At 34.0% G+C, this 21,686-nt stretch overlaps 1 protein-coding gene across 2 annotated transcripts in view; it reads left to right on the forward strand.

Moving 5' to 3' along the window:
• Positions 1-21,686, forward strand: part of HSPA4L (heat shock protein family A (Hsp70) member 4 like) — a 53,170-nt gene that overhangs the window by 17,218 nt on the left and 14,266 nt on the right. For both annotated transcript variants that reach the window (XM_047718399.1, XM_047718400.1), the window contains exons 5-15: positions 1,024-1,146; positions 4,689-4,788; positions 5,151-5,284; positions 7,018-7,262; positions 7,400-7,476; positions 8,320-8,471; positions 9,135-9,241; positions 12,691-12,824; positions 14,474-14,673; positions 19,096-19,194; positions 20,487-20,624. In XM_047718399.1, the coding sequence (XP_047574355.1) occupies positions 1,024-1,146; positions 4,689-4,788; positions 5,151-5,284; positions 7,018-7,262; positions 7,400-7,476; positions 8,320-8,471; positions 9,135-9,241; positions 12,691-12,824; positions 14,474-14,673; positions 19,096-19,194; positions 20,487-20,624 (1,509 nt within the window). The remainder of the gene's footprint in view (positions 1-1,023; positions 1,147-4,688; positions 4,789-5,150; positions 5,285-7,017; positions 7,263-7,399; positions 7,477-8,319; positions 8,472-9,134; positions 9,242-12,690; positions 12,825-14,473; positions 14,674-19,095; positions 19,195-20,486; positions 20,625-21,686) is intronic.

The raw sequence follows: 21,686 nt of genomic DNA on the forward strand, positions 1-21,686 counted from the left end.
CTTAATTATCTAAAGCACACATCTTCCAGTATTCCTTCATCAAGAAGCATTGTAAAGTTCCCTTTTGTGTGCTTAAATGCAACCTACTCTTAAACCTGTGTATAAGATGAAGTGGTTATTTGGTCTAAAAAACATAATTTTGAAATTTCATGTATACATCTCTAATATTTAACTTATGATTATTCCTAGAAACCTTGGAATAATAGATAAAATATCTTTTTTTAATAAGAAGTTTTCTTTCCTGATATTCTAATTTCCTCTTCCTAAAACTGTATGACTAAATCTTTCATTTTAAATCCAGAAGAGTTCTAACTTTCAAAAGAAGGATTATTTGATCTTTTTCTCGTTCAATATATGCCTGGAAAGTGAATGTTAAAAATTGCTTTTGTGAGAGGCATGTGGGTGTCTCAGTCCGTTAAGCCTCTGCCTTCAACTCAGGTCATGATCTCAGAGTCCTGGGATTGAGCCCTTCATCAGGCTTCCTGCTCAGTGGGGAGCCTGCTTCTGCCCCTCTCCCCCTGCTTAGCACACACACACTCTCTCTCTTAAAATCTTTTTGAAAAATTGCTTTTGTGAAAAGGAGAGATTTAAGGCAGGAAGACATTTTGGGGAACAATTTGGTTATATTACTATGTGTAAGTCACTTGAATTTTAGAAATGAGAGGTGGTAATAGTAGAATAATCTTTTTCAGAATATAACTTCCTTGAGCAAAGACTGTCTTTTTTGCTGTTGTCTATCATGTATAGAGTAGATCCTCACAGAATATATATTAGATGAATAAAAGACTTTTTTTTTTTTAAAGATTTTATTTATTTGACAGAGATCACAAGTGGGCAGAGAGGCAGGCAGAGAGAGAGAGAGAGGAGGAAGCAGGCTCCCTGCAGAGCAGAGAGCCCCATGTGGGACTCGATCCCAGGACCCTGAGATCATGACCTGAGCCGAAGGCAGAGGCTTAAGCACTGAGCCACCCAGGTGCCCCTGAATAAAAGACTCTTAATAAATATCTCAACTTCTGGTTTTAGGTGCGGTACCTAGAAGAAGAGAGACCTTTTGCAATTGAGCAAGTTACTGGAATGCTGCTGGCTAAACTTAAAGAGACTTCAGAAAACGCTTTGAAGAAACCAGTGGCAGACTGTGTGATTTCAGTAAGTTTACTTCACTACTTTCAAATCGCACCTTCCAGTATATTAACATTTTATTGAAATATTTTTCTTCCCTTTTCTTTACTCTTTCTGATCTTAATTAGTAAAAAAAAAAAACAAAACCATTTTTATGTTTAAAAAAACACCTTATTTGGTAAAGTTTAGGATTGAGTTAGTTTCCTAAAAAGTCAGTTATGATAATCTGTGAATCTTAAAAAAAAAAAACAGTGTATATGATTAGTGACTGCTGTACCTCCCAGTAATTCCTAAGAATCTTTCCTGGTCACTCTTAACTTCCCACCTGTAGGGACCTTAACATTTCATCGCAAAGCTGAAAATTCCCAGTTGGGAATTTGAGATTATATATATTTGTATATTTTGTATCAGAAAGAAAAAAATATTTTTTAAATGAAAAATTGGATATATTTAACATGTTATAGTTTCAGAAATTTTGACATATGCTTAAACAAAACCATCATCAATCATTATCAGTATTATAAACATATTTATCACCCCCCCCAATTCCATTGTATCTCCTTTAAAGTAAAAGTTGTTTAGGTATAAGGTGTGTAGCATGATCCTTTGACATACATATACATAGTGAAATGATAATGATTACTGCAATTGAGCAAATTAACATACCCATCTCAAGTACTATTTTTGTGTGTGTGGCAAGAACACCTGAGATCTACTTTCTTAGCAAATTTCCAGTATATAATACACTATAACTAACTCTAGATACCATATGCTATACATTAGATTTCTAGAATTTATTCATCCTACATAACTGAAACTTTATAATCTTTGGCCAGTATCTCCCCATTTCCCCCACCTCCTTGCCCCTGGTAACCACCACTCTACTCTCTCGCTTCTATGAATTTAGCTTTTGTAGATTCCACATATAAGAGAGAATGCAATGTTTTTCAGAAAGAAAAGGTCTTTCTTTAAGGATTCATAGAACATTTCATCATTTATCTTTTGAGATCCCATTATATACTGATAACTTTTTAAAGTTACATGTTGTCACTTAAAAGTGAGTATATTTCTAATACTATTAAACCTCTCTACCTAATTTCAACAGTCTCCTATCCTCAGAAAAATAGAATTGGATTATAAACTCCACTGGAATTTAGTAATTAGATTATTATAGGTATTTAGAATTTTTTGAATGAGAGAAAAATAATAGAGCTTTAATATTTTCTATTCTGACCATTTAATAATAGCAAATACTAGAGTGTACCTTTGGCCAGGCAATGTTGCAGGCATTTCATAAGTACTAACTCATTTAATCCTCAGAATCCACCCTATGAAGGTAGGATATTTTTAATTCCAGTTTTATAGATTAGAAAGCAGACAGAGAAGTTAAATAACTTGCCCCAAATCAACAGAGCTAATGAGTTTTTTGGGTTTTTTTGTTTTTTTTTTTAAAGATTTTATTGATTTATTTGACAGACAGAGATCACAAGTAGGCAGAGAGGCAGGCAGAGAGAGAGAGGAGGAAGCGGCTCCCTGCCGAGCAGAGAGCCCGATGCGGGACTCGATCCCAGGACCCTGAGATCATGACCTGAGCCGAAGGCAGAGGCTTTAACCCACTGAGCCACCCAGGCGCCCCCAGAGCTAATGAGTTTTAAGCCAGAATTCACACTCCTGTATTTTATTCCCAAGCCTCTGCCTATAACTCTACCCTTGTACTACCAGTTGAAAGTATACATCATAGCGGGTTTGGTTTTAAAGTTCATCTTAAATTCAAGTTCATTGACTATACTTTATAATAATTTCACATCAGACGTTAATGTCAGGAATAGATAAGGAAGATGTGGTCCATATACACTATGGAGTATTATGCCTCCATCAGAAAGGATGAATACCCAACTTTTGTAGCAACATGGACGGGACTGGAAGAGATGATGCTGAGTGAAATAAGTCAAGCAGAGAGAGTCAATTATCATACGGTTTCACTTATTTGTGGAGCATAACAAATAGCATGGAGGACAAGGGGAGATGGAGAGGAGAAGGGAGTTGAGGGAAATTGGAAGGGGAGGTGAACCATGAGAGACTATGGACTCCGAAAAACAACCTGAGGGCTTTGAAGGGGTGGGGGGTGGGAGGTTGGGGGAACCAGGTGGTAGATATTAGGGAGGGCACGTATTGCATGGAGCACTGGCTGAAAAGAAATTAAAAAAAAAAAAAAAAAAAAAAACTTTACACCAGTTTAAAAAAAAAAAAGTTAATGTCAGAAGAGAGCATGATGAACATTTTGGCCATTATTTACTTTGTAGTTAGTATGATAGACACATTGTGAGCTATATAAGGGGAAGTATTTTCTCTGTTTTATGCACTGTTATATCCCTAAGTGGTTAGAAAAGTACCTGGTACATAAGTGCTCAATGAGTATTAAATGAAATCTATATTAGAATTTGGATTTTTGTCAGAAGGATAATAGCAAAATCAGGATAAACAATTTATCAAAATTCAAGTTCTTTTCCTGTTATTAGTATCTGTTAAATGAAATTTCTGACTTCAAAAAGCAATAAAATTGGAGACAACTTAAAATTGGAAGAGCTTCAAGTCATTTTGTACATGAATGTACTTAATTAGCTTTTTTTTTTAAAGATTTATTTATTTGAGAGAGCATGTAGTACACATGCACACATGCAGGGGGAGGGAGAAGGGAAGAGCTGACTCCCTGCTGAGTGTGGAGCCCACCTCAGAGCTCTGTCCCAGGACCCTGAGATCATGACTTGAGCCTAAGTCAGATGCTTAACCAACTGAGCCACCCAGGTATTCCTACTTAATGAGTTTCTCAGAAATCTGTCTGTAGACACAAAGTTTGACAGAACTAAATATATGTAAATCTTAAAAGTTTCAGTTATCTTTTAATAAAATCTTTGTTTAATTAACATTAATTAAACATATAGTGGTTTTTGGTGATTTTAAAAGAAGTACGTGCTCTTCGTAAGTCCCCTGCAATATAGGTACCCCTTCCCTTTGAGATGATAGGCACTGCAAACCTTTGGGTTTTATATTCTCCTAGGTAACATATACCTACACAAAAATCATGCTACACATGTCCTTTTTTCTGATCAGTATAGATACTCTTCCATGACCATTCAGATCTGCCTGATTCTAACAGCCACATAGTATTCCATTATATGGAAATACCAAGATATATTTATTCTCATTTTAACAGTCTTGGGCTTTCAATTTTTCATTATTAAAGATGAACAAACATTTTTTTTTTCCATAGAGCAGAACCAACACAAGAAGGATTTAGATGAACATATTTTGGAAATCTTGAAGTATAATGTCATCTTATTAATTGCTTTAAATTTGTGTTCAAACTTAGGTCAACACTTTATGGTAGAGAAATTGCCAAAAAAGAAAAAAACTAGTATTTTTTTTCTTGTTTATTTAATTAGAACACCATTCTTTGCCTTAAGCCCTACACAAGTTTTAGAGCAGTTATTTTACATTTTTAGCTGACGAAATGTTTAAAGTCTATTACATCAAACTAATATATTTTAATTACTATTTTAAAATACCAGATTCCTAGCTTTTTCACTGATGCTGAGAGAAGATCTGTGATGGCTGCAGCCCAGGTTGCAGGTTTAAATTGTTTAAGGTTGATGAATGAAACTACTGCAGGTGAGCACTTTGTAGTTTGAAAATCACTGTCAGAAAAAATACTGTTCCGGTTATTTTTGTTTTAATATAAAGCATTTATCTTTTTAAAACTTACTGTGTACTGGCTCTTTTAACCTTTAGTTTTGTAGTACAGTATTTTGCTACAAGTTAAATATGTCTTAAATTTGCTGTAAGAATTAACTATAACAAATGATTCTAAAGGAAAAATAAAAACAGTAACCAAATTATAAAAAGTTAATTTACTTTGAAATGAATATAATTTATATTACTCTCTATTAAAGTGCAGTATCAAAAGGACTTATCTTTTGTTTTCCAAGTGATTGCTATCCTGATACTAATGTAATTTCTTTGTTCTTACACAGTTGCACTAGCATATGGAATTTATAAGCAGGATCTTCCCCCACTGGATGAGAAACCAAGAAATGTAGTATTTATTGATATGGGACATTCTGCCTACCAGGTCTCCGTTTGTGCTTTTAACAAAGGAAAACTTAAAGTAAGTAAATAAATGATTTGCTATATGTAAGTTTAATGGTTAAGAGAGCATGTAAGACAATATAGAGAACCTTAGTGCCTGGGTTTAAATCCTGGCTCGGCCACTTAAAAACTGTGACCTTGAGCAAGTTACATACTCTCTTTAAATCTCAGGTTTGCCACCTGAAGATACTATCAGTAATTACCTCATAATTTTTGAGGAAAAATTAGTTTTAATGTATGATAAATGCTTGGAATGCCTTATAATAGATACTGTAATATGTATTAGCTATTTTTATTGTCAAGGTGTTAAGTCACCTACAGGGAGCATTAAGTACATTACTATCCATAAATATATTTAGGAAACATTTTCTAAAATGATTCTCTTTGTTTTATAAACTTTCCTTATCCAGGAGTTCTAATTATAATTTTCTAGAATGTGGCATCGTTTAGTTCTGTGTGCTTATCTTATAGTCTGTATTTGATTTTACATTCATTTTTACATTGGTCATCTTATCATCTTGTCTTTCATCATCAGTCACATAATGTAGAAGTTACTTAGAAGATGAAATACTATCCAACAGACCTTTTAGAGCCTTTTGTCTCACAGTTTATAGTAACATCCTTGTAATCAGAAAGCACAAGGGTAATGACTTATAATGAATATATGATAGTTTTCTGTAAATTGGTTTAATCTGTTGTTTAGTCTTGAATTTTAACTTAAGAATATTTTCCTCCCTTCCTTTTTAGTAGATATCTTTGAGTAGCTATATCTGTGGCCCTTCTATCCAGAAGGATGCATGTTTGCACTAATCACATACCAACATAGTTTTGCAGTTAATTTTGTGTGGTACTGGTCCTAGCAAGAAGTTGATCCATGAATTCTCTGTACTAGTCTGTGGGCTGATAACCCAGTCACATTATGTTTACAACTTTCTGTGGGGTTTACTATTGTTCCATCACACATACTTGTGAAAAAAACCTGAGGAGCCACACCAACGGTGGGGTTTCTATTTTTTAAGTGACTAGTGTAAGTAGTCATTTGTGTCCTCTAGCTTGGAGAGAGAGACTAGATATCTTGCTCCTGCATTTTCAAGAGGTATGGTGTTCGAGTTCTGTGACTTTTCTACTCCTCTTTGATCCATCCACTAGCTGGGGCTCATTGGTCAACAAGTTTATTATATTATTAATTTTTGTTTCTTCTCTTCGCTTTCTTCTGTTTTATTTTTTGTTTTTTTTCATGTATTCTTTTGTTCTGTGTTTTTATAAAAATGGTATAAAAATGGCTTGGCCTTTTTTTTTTTCATGGTAGTTAGAAGGCCTAATTCCTGACCTGAAAATTGACCAATTGTGCTGTTTTAGATTTAATCTTTGAATTGGCTTTTCTTGGCTGTTTTGTTTTGATTTCATGCTAGGACTGTTCCTTTGCTCTCTTAAACTTGGTTTTTGGCCTGTCTGTTCAGTGTTGTTATAGAATCAATGGATATGAGATAGTGAAGTTTTAATTATAACTAAATTATTCAGAAATAGAATTAATTATAATTATGGTATATGGATCTGCAACCCAAAATAGATAATTCAGAATGGGTAAGTATGTTGACTAAATATAAGTGATAATTAGTATAAGTGATAGCAAGTTTGACACCCCTTTTTGTCAAGTTTTTTGCCTTTAACTTTATTTTTAAAAGTTGGTTTTTATTTTTTTGAAAGCATTTATATTTCTGAAAATTCAGTTCTGGTTTTTTGGTTAAACAGGTCTTGGCTACTACCTTTGATCCATATTTGGGTGGCAGGAACTTTGATGAGGCTTTAGTAGACTACTTCTGTGAGGAGTTCAAGACCAAATATAAGATAAATGTGAAAGAAAATTCTCGGGCTTTGTTGCGTTTATATCAGGAATGTGAAAAACTGAAGAAGCTAATGAGTGCAAATGCATCAGATCTTCCACTGAACATTGAATGTTTCATGAATGACCTTGATGTTTCTAGTAAAATGAACAGGTACCGTGTATGTTTTCAATTTAAGAAGTGTTGGCTTATTTTATGTTCAGATCATGTCTGATATTTTTCATCCTGTTTAGAAGATCTACTTGAATTTTATATCCCAAAATGATGAATTTTATTTAATTTTCCCACAGGGCTCAATTTGAACAGTTATGTGCTTCCCTCTTCACCAGGGTTGAGCCACCATTAAAAGCAGTAATGGAACAAGCTAGTAAGTGTAAATTACTAGACTAACCATCAGAATTGTATTATGGCATTAATTCACTTGAATGGGGTAGGAAATGGTAAAAGCGATGAAAACTTTCATTTGTTTTTTAAAGATTTTTATCTCTCATTTTAAGATTTTTTATTTTATTTACTTGACAGAGAGAGATCACAAGTAGATAGAGAGGCAGGCAGATAGAGTTGGGGAAGCAGGCTCACTCCCGAGCAGAAAGCCTGATGCGGGGCTCGATCCCAGGATCCCGGGATCATGACCTGAGCCAAAGGCAGAGGCTTAACCCACTGAGCCACCCAAAAGCCCCTTTATCTCTTGTTTTAGAGAGGGAGAGTTTAGCTACATTCATAAGAGTAAAGGCACTATGAATCTGGGTTTATGAGACTAATTCCTGACTTATGTTATTGTTTACATCATAAAACTAACATTAGTTATATTTGGAGGTGTTTATATGTAAGTATCCTGTAAAGTCTAAGATGAGAAAAAAGTAGAAATGAGACATGATTGCTTTTTGTTAAGGTTTTTGGTAACCAGTACTTTCTATGGGTATTTGTGAGGTGAAATTAGAAAATTGAAGGACTCTGGAGAGCCCATGAGGTACTTGTCTGTTCTTATTGTCACTCTGTCATCTCGACCAAGTGCAGTGCTTGATGCATGGATAGTTAATATTTATTAAGTTTTGCCTTTTTCTAAAATTTGTTTTTATCTTTTTTCTATTTAGTCTTGTTTTTAGCAAAAATAAAATCATTTTTTTTTAAAGTACTTTCCAAGGTCTTTTGGTCACATTTTAATAAAGACTATCTTATTTTTCTCAATTAAAAACATTTTGTTTTCCAGACTTGCAACGTGAAGACATAAGTAGTATAGAAATTGTAGGGGGAGCAACTCGAATTCCTGCAGTGAAAGAACAAATCACTAAATTCTTTCTTAAAGACATAAGTACCACATTAAATGCTGATGAAGCTGTTGCAAGAGGATGTGCATTACAGGTATGATTATTTAATAATCCCCCTCTTTTTTACAGTATATTTTTTGCCAGAAATATGGTGATAAGCCTAAAGAGACCTTTTAATAATATTTGTTCGAACCACTTGTCAATAGGCTAAAAATAAATTTAAATTATTCCTGATAAGTAAGTCTTGCATTTTTCCAATTTATGTTTTTATTTATTTTTTTTTAAAGATTTTATTTATTTATTTGACAGAGAGAGATCACAAGTAGAGAGAGAGGCAGGTGGAGAGAGAGGAGGGAGCAGGCTCCCCGCTGAGCAGAGAGCCCGATGCGGGACTCGATCCCAGGACCCTGAGATCATGACCTGAGCTGAGGGCAGCGGCTTAACCCACTGAGCCACCCAGGCGCCCCTCCAATTTATGTTTTTAAACTGTCATAGGACAATGTCTATACTGTAGTGAAAGAACATTTACTTTATGAATTTTTATATTCCCATTTAAAATTATTTTTTCAGATTTAAAAATATATTTTTGTAAGGTCATAGAGTACTCTTGACATTTTAAAGTAGCTCTTACCAAAAGACTGTAATTTTTAGGATGTAACGATTTTATTATAAGGACTTTATCAAACAGTTCAATCAGGGTAACCTACGGTATGTTTTGTGTTTGTTGATTTAAATATGGTATACATCTTATTTTCAGTGTGCGATTCTCTCACCAGCATTTAAAGTGCGTGAATTTTCTATAACAGACCTTGTTCCCTATTCAATCACATTAAGATGGAAGACCTCTTTTGAAGATGGAACTGGGTAAGTTACTTTTAAAGCCTTGGTAAGTTAGAGCTTGTTGTAAATAACCAATTGAAAGAACTTTCTGAACTAGAGGAATTTATGCTTCTAAAACTCTCAAATACTTTTTTTTTTTTTTAAAGATTTTATTTATGAAAACTCAAATACTTTTGAATAAAATGTTAGAGAAAAGGAACTATAAAATATAACATGTAAACCACGATGGCATATTTTTGATTAATATTTTATTATAAAGTAAATCATTCTTATTTTCAAATAAAATCACAATATGGAAATATAAAAACTTAAAAAACCTGCATCTGCCCTACCCCAAGTCCTACTTAGCCCATTTTACAAAGGTAGCCATTGTTAATAGCTACACTTATATATATATATATATATATATATATATATATATATATATATATATTTTTTTTTTTTTTTAAAGATTTTATTTATTTGTCAGAGAGAGAGGGAGAGAGAGTAAGCACAGGCAGACAGAATGGCAGGCAGAGGCAGAGGGAGAAGCAGGCTCCTGCTGAGCAAGGAGCCCGATGCGGGACTCGATCCCAGGACACTGGAATCATGACCTGAGCCGAAGGCAGCTGCTTAACCAACTGAGCCACCCAGGCGTCCCTAGCTACACTTATATTTATCCATTTTCTTGAATATCCAAAAATAAAAGTTGCACTTTTTTTTTTTTTAATATTTTATTTATTTGACAGAGAGAGAGAGATCACAAGTAGGTAGAAAGGCAGGAAGAGAGAGAGAGGGAGAAGCAGGCTTCCCGCTGAGCAGAGAGCCCGATGCGAGGCTCGATCCCAGAACCCTGAGATCATGACCTGAGCTGAAGGTAGAGGTTTAACCCACTGAGCCACCCAGGTGCCCCCAAAAGTTGCACTTTTTAAATACATACATCATTATCTGAGTGTTTTCCAGTGCAACTTCCTTTTTAAAATGTTACATACTACCTTTCCATATCAATAGACAGTGACTTTCTCAGCAGTTGTGTGTGCCATAATTAATTTAATGAATACACCCTAAAGTCTTATTTTTTCTGATTCAGTTAGTGCTATTAGGAACATCCTTGTACACATTTCCTTGTTTAGTTGGGTTTAGTATATCTGTAAGATAACTATATAGGACCGAAATTGACCCAAAGGATATGAGCATTATTATAACCAGTATTGCCACACTATTCACCAAAAGGATTATACCAATTTATATTCCTTTTAACATTGCTGAATTATCTGTTGTAGCTCATTTTCTTCTATGCTTTTTTTTTTAAAGATTTTATTTATTTATTTGACAGAGATCACAAGCAGGCAGAGAGGCAGGCAGAGAGAGAGAGAGGGAAGCAGGCTCCCTTATTTGAGCTTATTTGAGCCCCAATGTGGGGCTCGATCCCAGGACCCTGAGATCATGACCTGAGCCGAAGGCAGAGGCTTTAGCCCACTGAGCCACCCAGGCGCCCCTTCTTCTATGCTTTTAAAGATAACATTCTGGGGGTGCCTGGGTGGCTCAGTGGGTTAAAGCCTCTGCCTTCGGCTCAGGTCATGATCTCAGGGTCCTGGGATCGAGCCCCACATCGGGCTCTCTGCTCAGCAGGGAGCCTGCTTCCCTCTCTCTCTCTCTGCCTGCCTCTCTGCCTACTTGTGATCTCTCTCTCTCTGTCAAATAAAATCTTAAAAAAAAAAGATAACATTCTGAAAGTGAAAATAAGTACTTTGTTAATAGATTTGCATTTCTGACTTTCATGAGCCACAGTCTTTTCATGCTTTTATTGACATTTACATTTCCTTTTCCATGAACTGCTTAAAATTGAAATAGCTTGCTTCCCTACCAAAATAAAAATTTGTGTTTCCAATAATATATCTGACTAGATTTCAGAGCTTAAAATTTGTACAAAAAGATAAACCTGTATTTAGATTTTAAAGTTACTTTTAAAATTTTGTTCTGTGCTCTTTACATCCACACCCCCAAGAAACTAAAAGTTTTATACAAATTCTGAAACTATGGATCATCAGTCTGATCTGAATGTTTTGCAGAACATTTAAATGACATGTCCTAATGTCAATTTTGAGGCAAGAAATGCTGTTCTTTAAAGTTAACTTCAGGGGCACCTGGCTGGCTCAGTTGGAAGAGCATGTGACTCTTGATGTTAGGGTTGTAAGTTTGAGCCCCATGTTGGGTGTAGAGATTAACTTAAAAAAATGTTATTTTTTTAAAAGATTGTATTTATTCGAGAGAGTGAGTGAGAGAGAGGTCATGAGCAGAGTGAGGGGCAGAGGAAGAAGCAGACTCCCTGCTAAGTAAGGAGCCCATTGCAGCATTCCATCCTAGGACCTTGGGATCATGACCTGAGCTGAAGGCAGATGCCTAATCCACTGAGCCACCCAGGAGCCCCTAAATAAACTTTAAAGTAGATAATTAAAGTTAAGTTCAGTTGAAGATACAGTGATCCAGAAAAGTATTTTAAGAAACATATGGGGAGTTAAATTGAAAAGTAAATCTATCCTAGTAATTACAATAAGAAAGTAAAAGATAATGTAGGTTTTTGAAAGCTGGGATAGAGGGAAAGGTCCATGAATATGAGATTTGCAAACCTTGCATAATGAATAGGGTAATGGTATAGTATTCTAGAGTAAGATTCTGGGCCACTATAAACAATAGTTTAAGCTATTTCTGTTAAGCTGTTTAAGTAAGAGTGGGACTTCTTATGTAGATTTTACAATTTCCTGTACTAGAGAGGAAGAAATACTATGACATTATTACATCAGTTGAAAAAGTTGGAATATGGAAGTATCAGTGCAAATTTATAAAGTTGACAGCTGTACTGTGGTTATAGTAGAAAATATCCCTGTTAGGAAATACACACTGAAGTACTTAGATGTAAAGGGCTGTAATGGATGTAACATCCTCCACTGGTTCTGAAAAAAATACACATGTACATAGAGTGTGCACTTAAGTGATTAGAAAAGTGGAATAAAATGCTGGCAGTAAATCTAGTTAAAAGATATATAGTGTTCCTTGTTCCTTTAGTTTCTTGTGCTGTTATTTTTGCTCCTTTCTGTAAGTTTGAAATTAGTTTCAAATTAAAGTATTTTAAAGGAAGCTAGAATTAAAAGGGTTACATATGACAAGTATTTTGGAAACTGATAGGATTTGGTCCACAGATGTGAGCAAAAAAACTACTTCCTGTATTTTGGCCTCAAAATATACCTTGTCTCAGTTCATTTTTCTTTTTTTTTTGGTAGGATAAAATTGTCTCATGACAGACATTCTAAAAACTTTGAGCCATAAACCTATCAAATTGTATGTTCATAGCAAAACCAGTAATTCTTTATCTTTACATTTGTGATAGAGGTCTTTACAGTTGCTGCTTTTGAATTAGGAATCACATGGATTCTGTAATTAGATTCATAGACAACTTCCTGCTTATTTTGAACTATTTTCCCACTTCATTTTAGGGAATGTGAAGTATTCTGTAAGAACCATCCTGCCCCATTTTCAAAAGTCATTACTTTCCACAAGAAGGAACCATTTGAACTAGAAGCATTTTATACTAATTTACATGAAGTGCCTTATCCTGATCCAAGAATTGGTAAGAGAACTCAAGAAAAAAATTTCACAAACTTTTGCTTTATAAATATATTAACATTTGAATCAAGTAGTTAATAAATTGATGTTTGAGCTAAGCTAGCACTGAAAGCTATTCATACTTTTTCTAAACATGCGCTTTTAGTACTCACAGTTTATCCTGGAATAACAGCAGATCTGAATATTTTTAATTCATTTTGACTTCTCCATTTAAAATGCCCTGTAATTTGCCTGAAAGGTTTGGGTAAGGGTCATTTTTTTATGGAAAAACTCCTTCAACAGTAAGTTGAAATTGTGCTGTTAGACTGACTATGTATTCTGACTTTAAACTTAAGTTCCCTGGCAACAACTAGAATGCATATCTTTGGATCAATACAAAAGTGAAAATTGGGGACTATAATAACTGTTTTAGCTGAGTAATTTTTTTTAGAGATATAAAACAAAGTATGATTTTTATAACATTTAAGAGAAGGAATAATTTATAATTCTTTAACTTTTCTATTTGTATTGCTTTTATTGATAGACTAAAAAGGGAACAATCTGAATATCTCAAATACGTTATTTAAAGCAGTAGAAATAAGTTAGGGAAGGTGGAATTCATTTGCCCTTGCTTCTGTAACTGAGTGGCTTAAACAGAATTTATTGTCTCCAGTTCTAGAAGCTAGAAGTACGAAATCAAAGTGTTGACAGGATTCCTTCTGAGGGTTTTGAGGAAAGGATCTGCTCCAGGCTTCTGTCCTTGGTTGGTAGATGGCCATCTTCATGTTCCCAAGACATTTGCTCTGTATGTGTATCTGTCTCCATATAAGGACATCAGTCAGTGGATTAAAGCCTACCCTGATAACCTCATTTTAACCTGATTACCTCTGCTAAGACCTTGTCTTCCAAATAAGGTCATCTTCTGAGGTACTTGAGAATAGGACTTTATATTAATTTGAGGGTAAGGGTCTCAATTCAACCTGTAACAAAGGTCAACCAAATTTTTTACTTCAGTTTTTCTGCCTAGTGTCCTTTCTGTACTATAGATATCATTAAATATTATGGATTTTTAAAAATAAAACAGCAGAAGGGCACCTGGCTGGCTCAGTTGGAAGAGTTGTGTGAATCTTAATCTTGGGGTTGTGAGTTCATGTTGGGTGTAGAGATTACCTAAAAATAAGGTATTTTAAAAGATATAATAAAATAGTTTCTTAAAGTGAAAAGTTAATATCTTTGTAGGTATTAATGACTGAATAACTTAGCAATTTTGTTATAGGGTAAAATTTTTAAAAACTGCTTTATTTGCGAATTACTGAGATGGTTATGATTTGCAAAACTTGGAGCAAAAGGATAATGTCCGTTTTTATCAAGCTCATAAATTGAATTTTGTTATTTTGGTTTTAAAATAGCAATTTATAACATACTTAAAAGCTCTATTGCCTTGAGTCAAATTGTCCTTTGTCCTAGCATTGATGATTTGGGGCAGGCTGCTTAACCCTTCTAAATCTTAATATTAGGTCCATTAAGATATAAAAAAGAGGTGATCTAGGGTTAGTACATTTTCCACAGTAGTTATTCTGGATATAATTTATGATTATTTGTCTTCATCTAAAAGAATGAATGAATAAATTAATTGGAGGCTCATGTTCTGATGGAAGCTCTTTTTTCCTTAAGGGAGCTTCACTATTCAGAATGTTTTTCCTCAGTCTGATGGTGATAGTTCCAAAGTGAAGGTTAAAGTTCGTGTTAACATCCATGGAATCTTCAGTGTGGCCAGTGCATCAGTAATTGAGAAGCAAAATGTGGAAGGGGATCACAGTGATGCTCCTATGGAGACAGAAACTTCATTTAAGAATGAAAGCAAAGACGATGTGGTATGTAGAAAACCTATTGCAAGGTTCCTCTAATAAATATTTAGTTTCTTAATTATAACTGATAGCTTAAAAGTTGAAAATACTAATTTCTGAGGTTTTACTATAAAAATTGTTATAAACTTTTTAAATAAAAGCATCAAAGAATGATTTTTTAAGTATAATTTTAAATGCTGTACATCTTTCACATTTTTAAACTCTTTAGAGGTTTGAACTAAGGAGAAAAGAAGTGTCTTAATGTGTTAGTAAAGAGTATAAATTTTTATAATTAATGTAAGACTAGTTTTTTTTAAAAAGTTAGTTTTCTTAGTTGTAGTTCATAATAATTTGTCAGGCATGTACATTTAATCCATTAAGATTTATTTTTACTAATATTGAGAGACTCTTTATGCCATTAGGATGAGTTTTTCATAACTATTTCAGTTTTCTTCACTTCTTTTTCTTAAAAATCTCTGCTGAGACCTTTATTTCGTTTTCTGTATATAGCAGGTCCTAGGCACTAAAAACAATAATATAGCATCCATTTTTCTGCCACCTCTAGCATTTCTTATTTGCTGCTTTTATTTTGTCTGTGGGCTTAAAAGATGATCTGGATGTGGACTTAAAAGATTGCACCTGTGAATAAAGGGTATGAAGTTATGATAGCTGCTTTGGCCATTCAAGAGACTTACTTGCCTACCCAAGAGTGTTTTGGCTTATAGGAACATTTCCAGGTAGTTGATGTCCCCATATAAGGCATTTCTTCTGGATAAGTAAGATGTTCCTAAATATTCTTTCTACAACATACATAATCAAGAGAAAAAGAAGGGTTAATATTGTGGATCATATCCTTGGCATATTTAGCAGGCATGTACCATACATATTATCTCCTTTTAAATCCCTACCATAGCTGGATATAGTAAGTGTTGAATAAATTGTAGTTTATTTCCAAAGCATTGCTAACAAGGAGTGATGTTTGAGTATCCTGTGTAGAAAGAATCCTGTATGCTATATTTATTTTTTAATGGTTTTCTCTAGGATTTTTTAAATTCTGTATCCAGAAGTTTAAGAGCTAAGTCTTATATACCATTATAAAGTCGTTTCTTCCTTCTTCCCAAAAAATGTGAACCAAATCAGAGTAGACTTTGGAATTTAATTGTTTCAGTTTTAGAGGGAAACTAAGAGGGTAGTAAGTTCTTTTTACTCTTCCCTGCTTGCTGACACTAGTAGCTTTGATGTAAACCCAGTATGCAGCAGGAATCTTTTTTGGGGGGGGGGGTTGCCATGAGTTGATTTATGAAAGATTATTTTATGGGCCTCTTTTTTTTTAATTAAAAATTAGGATAGCTTTGATTTTCCCAAAAAAATCATAACAGATTGCTGACTTTTCTTCAATATAAAGATACCTCAAAATTAACATTTCTAGGTGTGTGTGTGTGTATATATATATATATATATATATATATATATATATGTACATATATATGTATCAATATATGGTCATACTAAGAAGTTATCACATCTTAGGCTTTGTCACAAAACCAGAGATCAGAAAGACTATATGCCATTTATTGTACTAATATACTTTGATTTTACTATTCCCCAATTGTTGGCCATTTTTTCAAAATATCTGATTACTTATATGTACAAGGCACTGTTTTAGGCACTGAGAATACAGTGGTAAGCAAGAAAGAAAAGGTCTCCGTCTGTCTTTAATTTACATTCTAATGGGAAAGGACAAGCTGGAAACAAGAAGATACCATTTAAAGGAAATTTAATGCGGGGGCGGGGGGGGATGCATAGTGGAAATTAACTGCGTGGTAGTGATAAGGAAAGCCTCTGTGAAGAAAGAACAGGTAAGCCAGCCTGAAAGATGAGAAAGCAGTTTGAAGATAAGGTGTGGGTAGATGTCTAGGCAGAGTGAATAACAAGTATAAAGCCACTGAAGCAGAAAGCCCTTTTTTGTTGTAACAAATGTGCAAGGGTAGCTGATACATGAGATACAGGAGTGGAGAAGGTGGGGAGAGTGGCAAGAAAAACTATTGAGAAGGTAGATCAAGGGACAAATCCAGTAAAGCCTTTATATAGTTCATGATAATGATTCTGGATGTTCTTCTTGTTTGTTTTTTTTTTAAGATTTACTTATTTTAGAGAGCACAAGCTAGAGGGGCAGAGGGAGAGAGAATCTCAAGCAGACTCTGAACTGAGCATGGAGCCTGATGGCAGGGTTCAGTCTCATGACCCTCAGATCATGACCTGAGCTGAAACCAAGAGTTGGATGCTTAACCAACTGTACCACCCAGGAGCCCCTGGATTTTATTCCTAAGTACTTTTTATTCAGCAAATAACTAAAAGCACAAGAATATGTATATGGATATAGCAGGGAACAGAAAACCGATCTGGACCCTCATGCAATTTTAAAATCTGTTAGAGAAGCCAAAGTCTAGAAGCACTTCTTTTAATTTCCCCACCATGGATACTATTTGTATGAACCTTCTCAAATCATTTCAAAAGGTTAACATATTACTCTCAAATCAATTGTAAGCTGTACAATTTTCTACTTTTTTTTAATATATCTGAAATTGGGGTAGGTTTTGCAAATGATCATATCTTTTATGTATTGTTGCCAGTGGCAGTACTCATGATATAGTTCTTATCACCTGTACAAGTGTGAATTTGATTGTTATTCCCAATGGCATGACTAGGCAATTGCATCCCCTTGACACTTCCATCAACAAATTGTTTTCAAGACCCTCCATGGAAGGAATTCAAGTCCTGGTTGCTGTCTGAAAACCGACTCCTTTTGGTGTGATAAAGAAAACACCATCATAGGGGTGCCTGGGTGGCTTAGTGGGTTAAAGCCTCTGCCTTTGGCTCAGGTCATGATCCCAGGGTCCTGGGATCAAGCCCCACATTGGGCTCTCTGCTCAGCAGGGAGCCTGCTTCACCCCTCTCTCTCTCTCTGCCTGCCTCCCTACCTACTTGTGATCTCTGTCAAATAAATAAAATAAAATCTTAAAAAAAAATACCATCATAAAACTTGTAGAATAGGTATCAGGGGCTTATAAGAAAATATTAAGAGACCATACTGGAACAATTTTTAAACAAATGCTGGGTCACTGATGCTTTTGATGGCAGAGAGGACAATATTTTGTAGAAAAATACTTAACAACTGAATTAACTGATTCAGAAGAGTTGAAAATTTGAATGTGAAGTTTTAGAAATACCTTAACCACTTCATATGATTTATCTTTTAGAGATAAATATATACATGTTAGAAGAGCTCTTTCAATAAGTATCATAAAAATGCTAACTGATCAAGCATTTTGGCCACTTAATTGAAAGTATTTTTTTCTTAGTATTTCATGAAGTAGAGTTAAATGTATTTGTGTCTTCCTACATTGTACCAACTCACCACTATATCATTTTTTTCACCTTTTTTCAATCAGGATCGGGGAAATTCTACAGTTGGAAGTTGGCTGGGGGTGGGGTGGGGTGGAATATCAGAAATACTTGGCTTTTTAAAAAAACTTTTTAAAAGATTTATTAGAGAGTAAGGGGAGGGGCAGAGACCGCATCCACAAGCAGACTTCCTTACATGGGGTTCGATCCCAGGACTCTGAGATCATGACCCCCGCCAAAACCAAGAGTCAGCCACTTTCTCCACTGAGCCACCCAGGCACCCCAGAGATAATTGACCTTTTAACTACAAAGAACACTGGCTAAATGATCTTCTAACTTATTATTCTCTTTGCCACAAGTAAGCATTTCTTCATGATAGCCTTCTGAGTATTTTATATTTGCTTAACTCCAAATATATAAGAAGACTTAAATTATAACGATTCCTGAATTCCAGGCTTCTTTTTAGTAGATGACCATATAAGGTTAAGAAAGACCAGAAAAATCTATTACTTGTGATTGTTTACCAAGTAGAGTTTATTTTAACTGGTTGAAAGCTTGTCTTTTAGACATTAAAAAATCTTTGAAGTTTACTTTGTAATAATTTGGAGACATCTACTTTGACAGTTCTGATGTATTGGGTATTTTACTACATTTAAAAAAATGAACTTATGTAATACACGTATTTTGTATCTCATTTTCCCACATTTAGTTCTTTAAAAATATTTTTCAAGTCAAATTTAATGTTCTTTTTTTGGTAAGCTTATATTTGTGAATTTTGATTGGTGACTTTAACTTGAAAACCGTTTTCTGTTTCTTTTGTAGTTACTTGACCACAGCTGAATGAAACTGTTTATTCACTTATCATCAAATAGATCTTTTTCTTTTGTGTGTTAATCTATTTATTTGTAGTTATTCTCCATTGGAAAACAGTCTTCTGCTTTACAATGTTCACACATTACAATTTTGAACACTTAACATGCTGTTTATTTTTAAAAAATAGAATAAGGAGGACACTTATGTTATCAATTACATTTTTCTATCCAGGATAAAATGCAAGTTGACCAAGAAGAAGGAGGGCATCAAAAATGTCATGCTGAACACACCCCAGAAGAGGAAATTGATCATACAGGAACCAAAACAAAGGTGTGTTTTACTGTTTTTGTGGTTGTTTCTTTTTGAGATTGGTATTTTGAGTAACGTATTTACTTTATACTACATGCTTTTAATACACTTGATATTTTAAATCTTAGTACTCTGGAAGTATAGAGGCATATAACCGAATAAATACAATTCTATGAGTTTATTATAGAGGATTTTTAAAAGAATGAACACTAACAATGTATAAAATTATCCCTTTGGTGAGAAAAAGAAGATGCATTTTTCAGTAATTTTTTTGTGCCGTTAAAAACCATATAATCCCAGAAAAATAGGAAATATAATAAGCTAAATGAAGAAAACTTACATTGTCAGTAACCTCACATCTCAAAATTAACCACTTTTAGCATTTTGCTGCATATTATACAATATTTCCCTTTGTGCAAAAAAAATATATATATATATATATATTTTTGAAGGTAAATTTAAAGGAGAATTCTTTTATTGAAAGTCATCATTTTACTAAGACAGTTGTTGTCAATAAAAGGGAGAGACCCCGATCTAATCACCCAGATGAATGGGGCTGCAGTTCTAAATAAACATCTTCAACAGGTCTGTCTAACCTGAACAGAATTTAATCTATATTGGTTAGTTGTAGGTTAGTTGTAGATCTTTCCCAGAGGTTATAAAGATCCTGTTTCAAGCTCTAGGCTCTCAAAACAAAACAAAACAAAACAAAACAACAACAAAACAGTTCTAGGCTCTCTGTAATTTTAAAATTAAAGCCTATTTTTCTAGATTTTCAATTTTTCTTGGTATTTTTTGCTTTAACAGCTTAAGATATAGTTTATATACCGTATAGTCCACCCATTTAAAGTGTACAATTCAGTGGTTTTTAATATACTCCATTTTATAAATGTAATAGTGCAGTTTTGCAACTATTACTATAGTCATTTTTATAGTGTTATCATCACTCAGGAACTGCCCAACTGTTTTTCCAGAGTGGTTTCAGTATTTTATAATCTTGTTAGCAGTATATCAGGGTTCCAGTTTCTCCACATCCTCACCAATTCTTGTTATTTTTCTTTTTTTCATTATAGCTGTTCCTAGTGAGTGTGAAGTGGCATCTCATTTTGGCTTTAATTTGCATTTCCATCCTGGTGTCTTTTATGTAGAAAGATGTAGTGTATGCAGTGTATAAGATACTATCCATATTAAAATAGTATTAAGTACAGTAGATGGTAAAAGTTTTGATTTTACTTTTTTGTTTCATCTGAAATCACTTTTAAATCTTTTTTTAAGCTGGTTTTATTTTCCTTCTCTTGCATTTCTCTTTGCAGTCAGCTCCCTCAGACAAACAAGATCGATTAAACCAGACTATTAAAAAAGGAAAAGTCAAGAGTATTGATCTGCCTATTCAGAGTAGCCTGTGTAGACAATTGGGCCAAGATCTTCTCAACAGCTACATTGAAAATGAGGTATATAAATTTGAGTTGATATTGAAATAAGTGGTAGTGTAGGCTGAAATTTTTGTAAAAGTCAATGATTATGACCCGCCCACAAAGTTTGGGTACCTAGTCTATAACCCCTAAGGAATTATTAAGTCATTGAACTACTTTATTTTAGACAAAATACTGAGCTATGTTAATGTCATGTACAGTGTAACTTTCATCAGAGGCAGACATTGTACGGGGAAGTATTAGCAGCTCCCCTCTTCTAATGTGTTCTTAAAGATAAGGCTCTATTCAGAATATTTTCTGACTTCTTAAGATCTGTTGTCATTCTTGAAATTTTCTTTACATGTCTAATTACATGTATCTAATTTTATAGTCTCTCAAGGAAAAGAGTTTTGTTTCTTGACTAGCAGTTGTGTAAGAAATTATTTTTAAAACGTCTATTTAAGTAGTAGTAATTTCTACAGGCTTGGCTAGTGTTAGAAAAAATCAGTTTTCTTTGAAGCACCGATATTCTCCTCTTGGTGCACATTATTCTGGGAATTTCTTCAAGAGAATTTGACTTACAATGATTGCCCTGTTTAGTACCTATCTATATTGCCTGTTCATTAACTATTAAGGTGAAGCAAGCATTCTTGGAGACCATGAGTAATTAAGAATTTGTTTTAAGACAAATTAATTTTCCCAAAGGAATAAAGTGTGGGCAAGTGCTGCTGTGGCAAATTTTGTGTATACAATTTTTTTTAAGGTTTTAAAAGAATGAACACTAACAATGTAAATTCCAAAGGTCTGTACACTGTAGTCTTCTGTTTAAAATACTGTGTTTCTGTTAAAGTGAAAATTTTGTTTAGGTATTAGCAATTTTCAGATTCTTTATTTCTTTGCATTAGTTATAACAATAATCATATTTGCTAAACCTCTTAAAACACATTGATATTGTATTTAATACTCAAACCTGTGAAGTATAAGTACTGTTAGAGATTTATGTTTTACAGATGAAGAGACAGGAACAGGTAGTGTAATCATACAAGGTCAGAGAGTAACCTTTGAGTTGCACCTGGGTAATCTGTCTCCAAAGCTCAAGAT

This window comes from Lutra lutra, chromosome 2, assembly GCF_902655055.1.
Source record: "Lutra lutra chromosome 2, mLutLut1.2, whole genome shotgun sequence".
In the NCBI taxonomy this organism is placed as follows: Eukaryota; Metazoa; Chordata; class Mammalia; order Carnivora; family Mustelidae; genus Lutra; species Lutra lutra.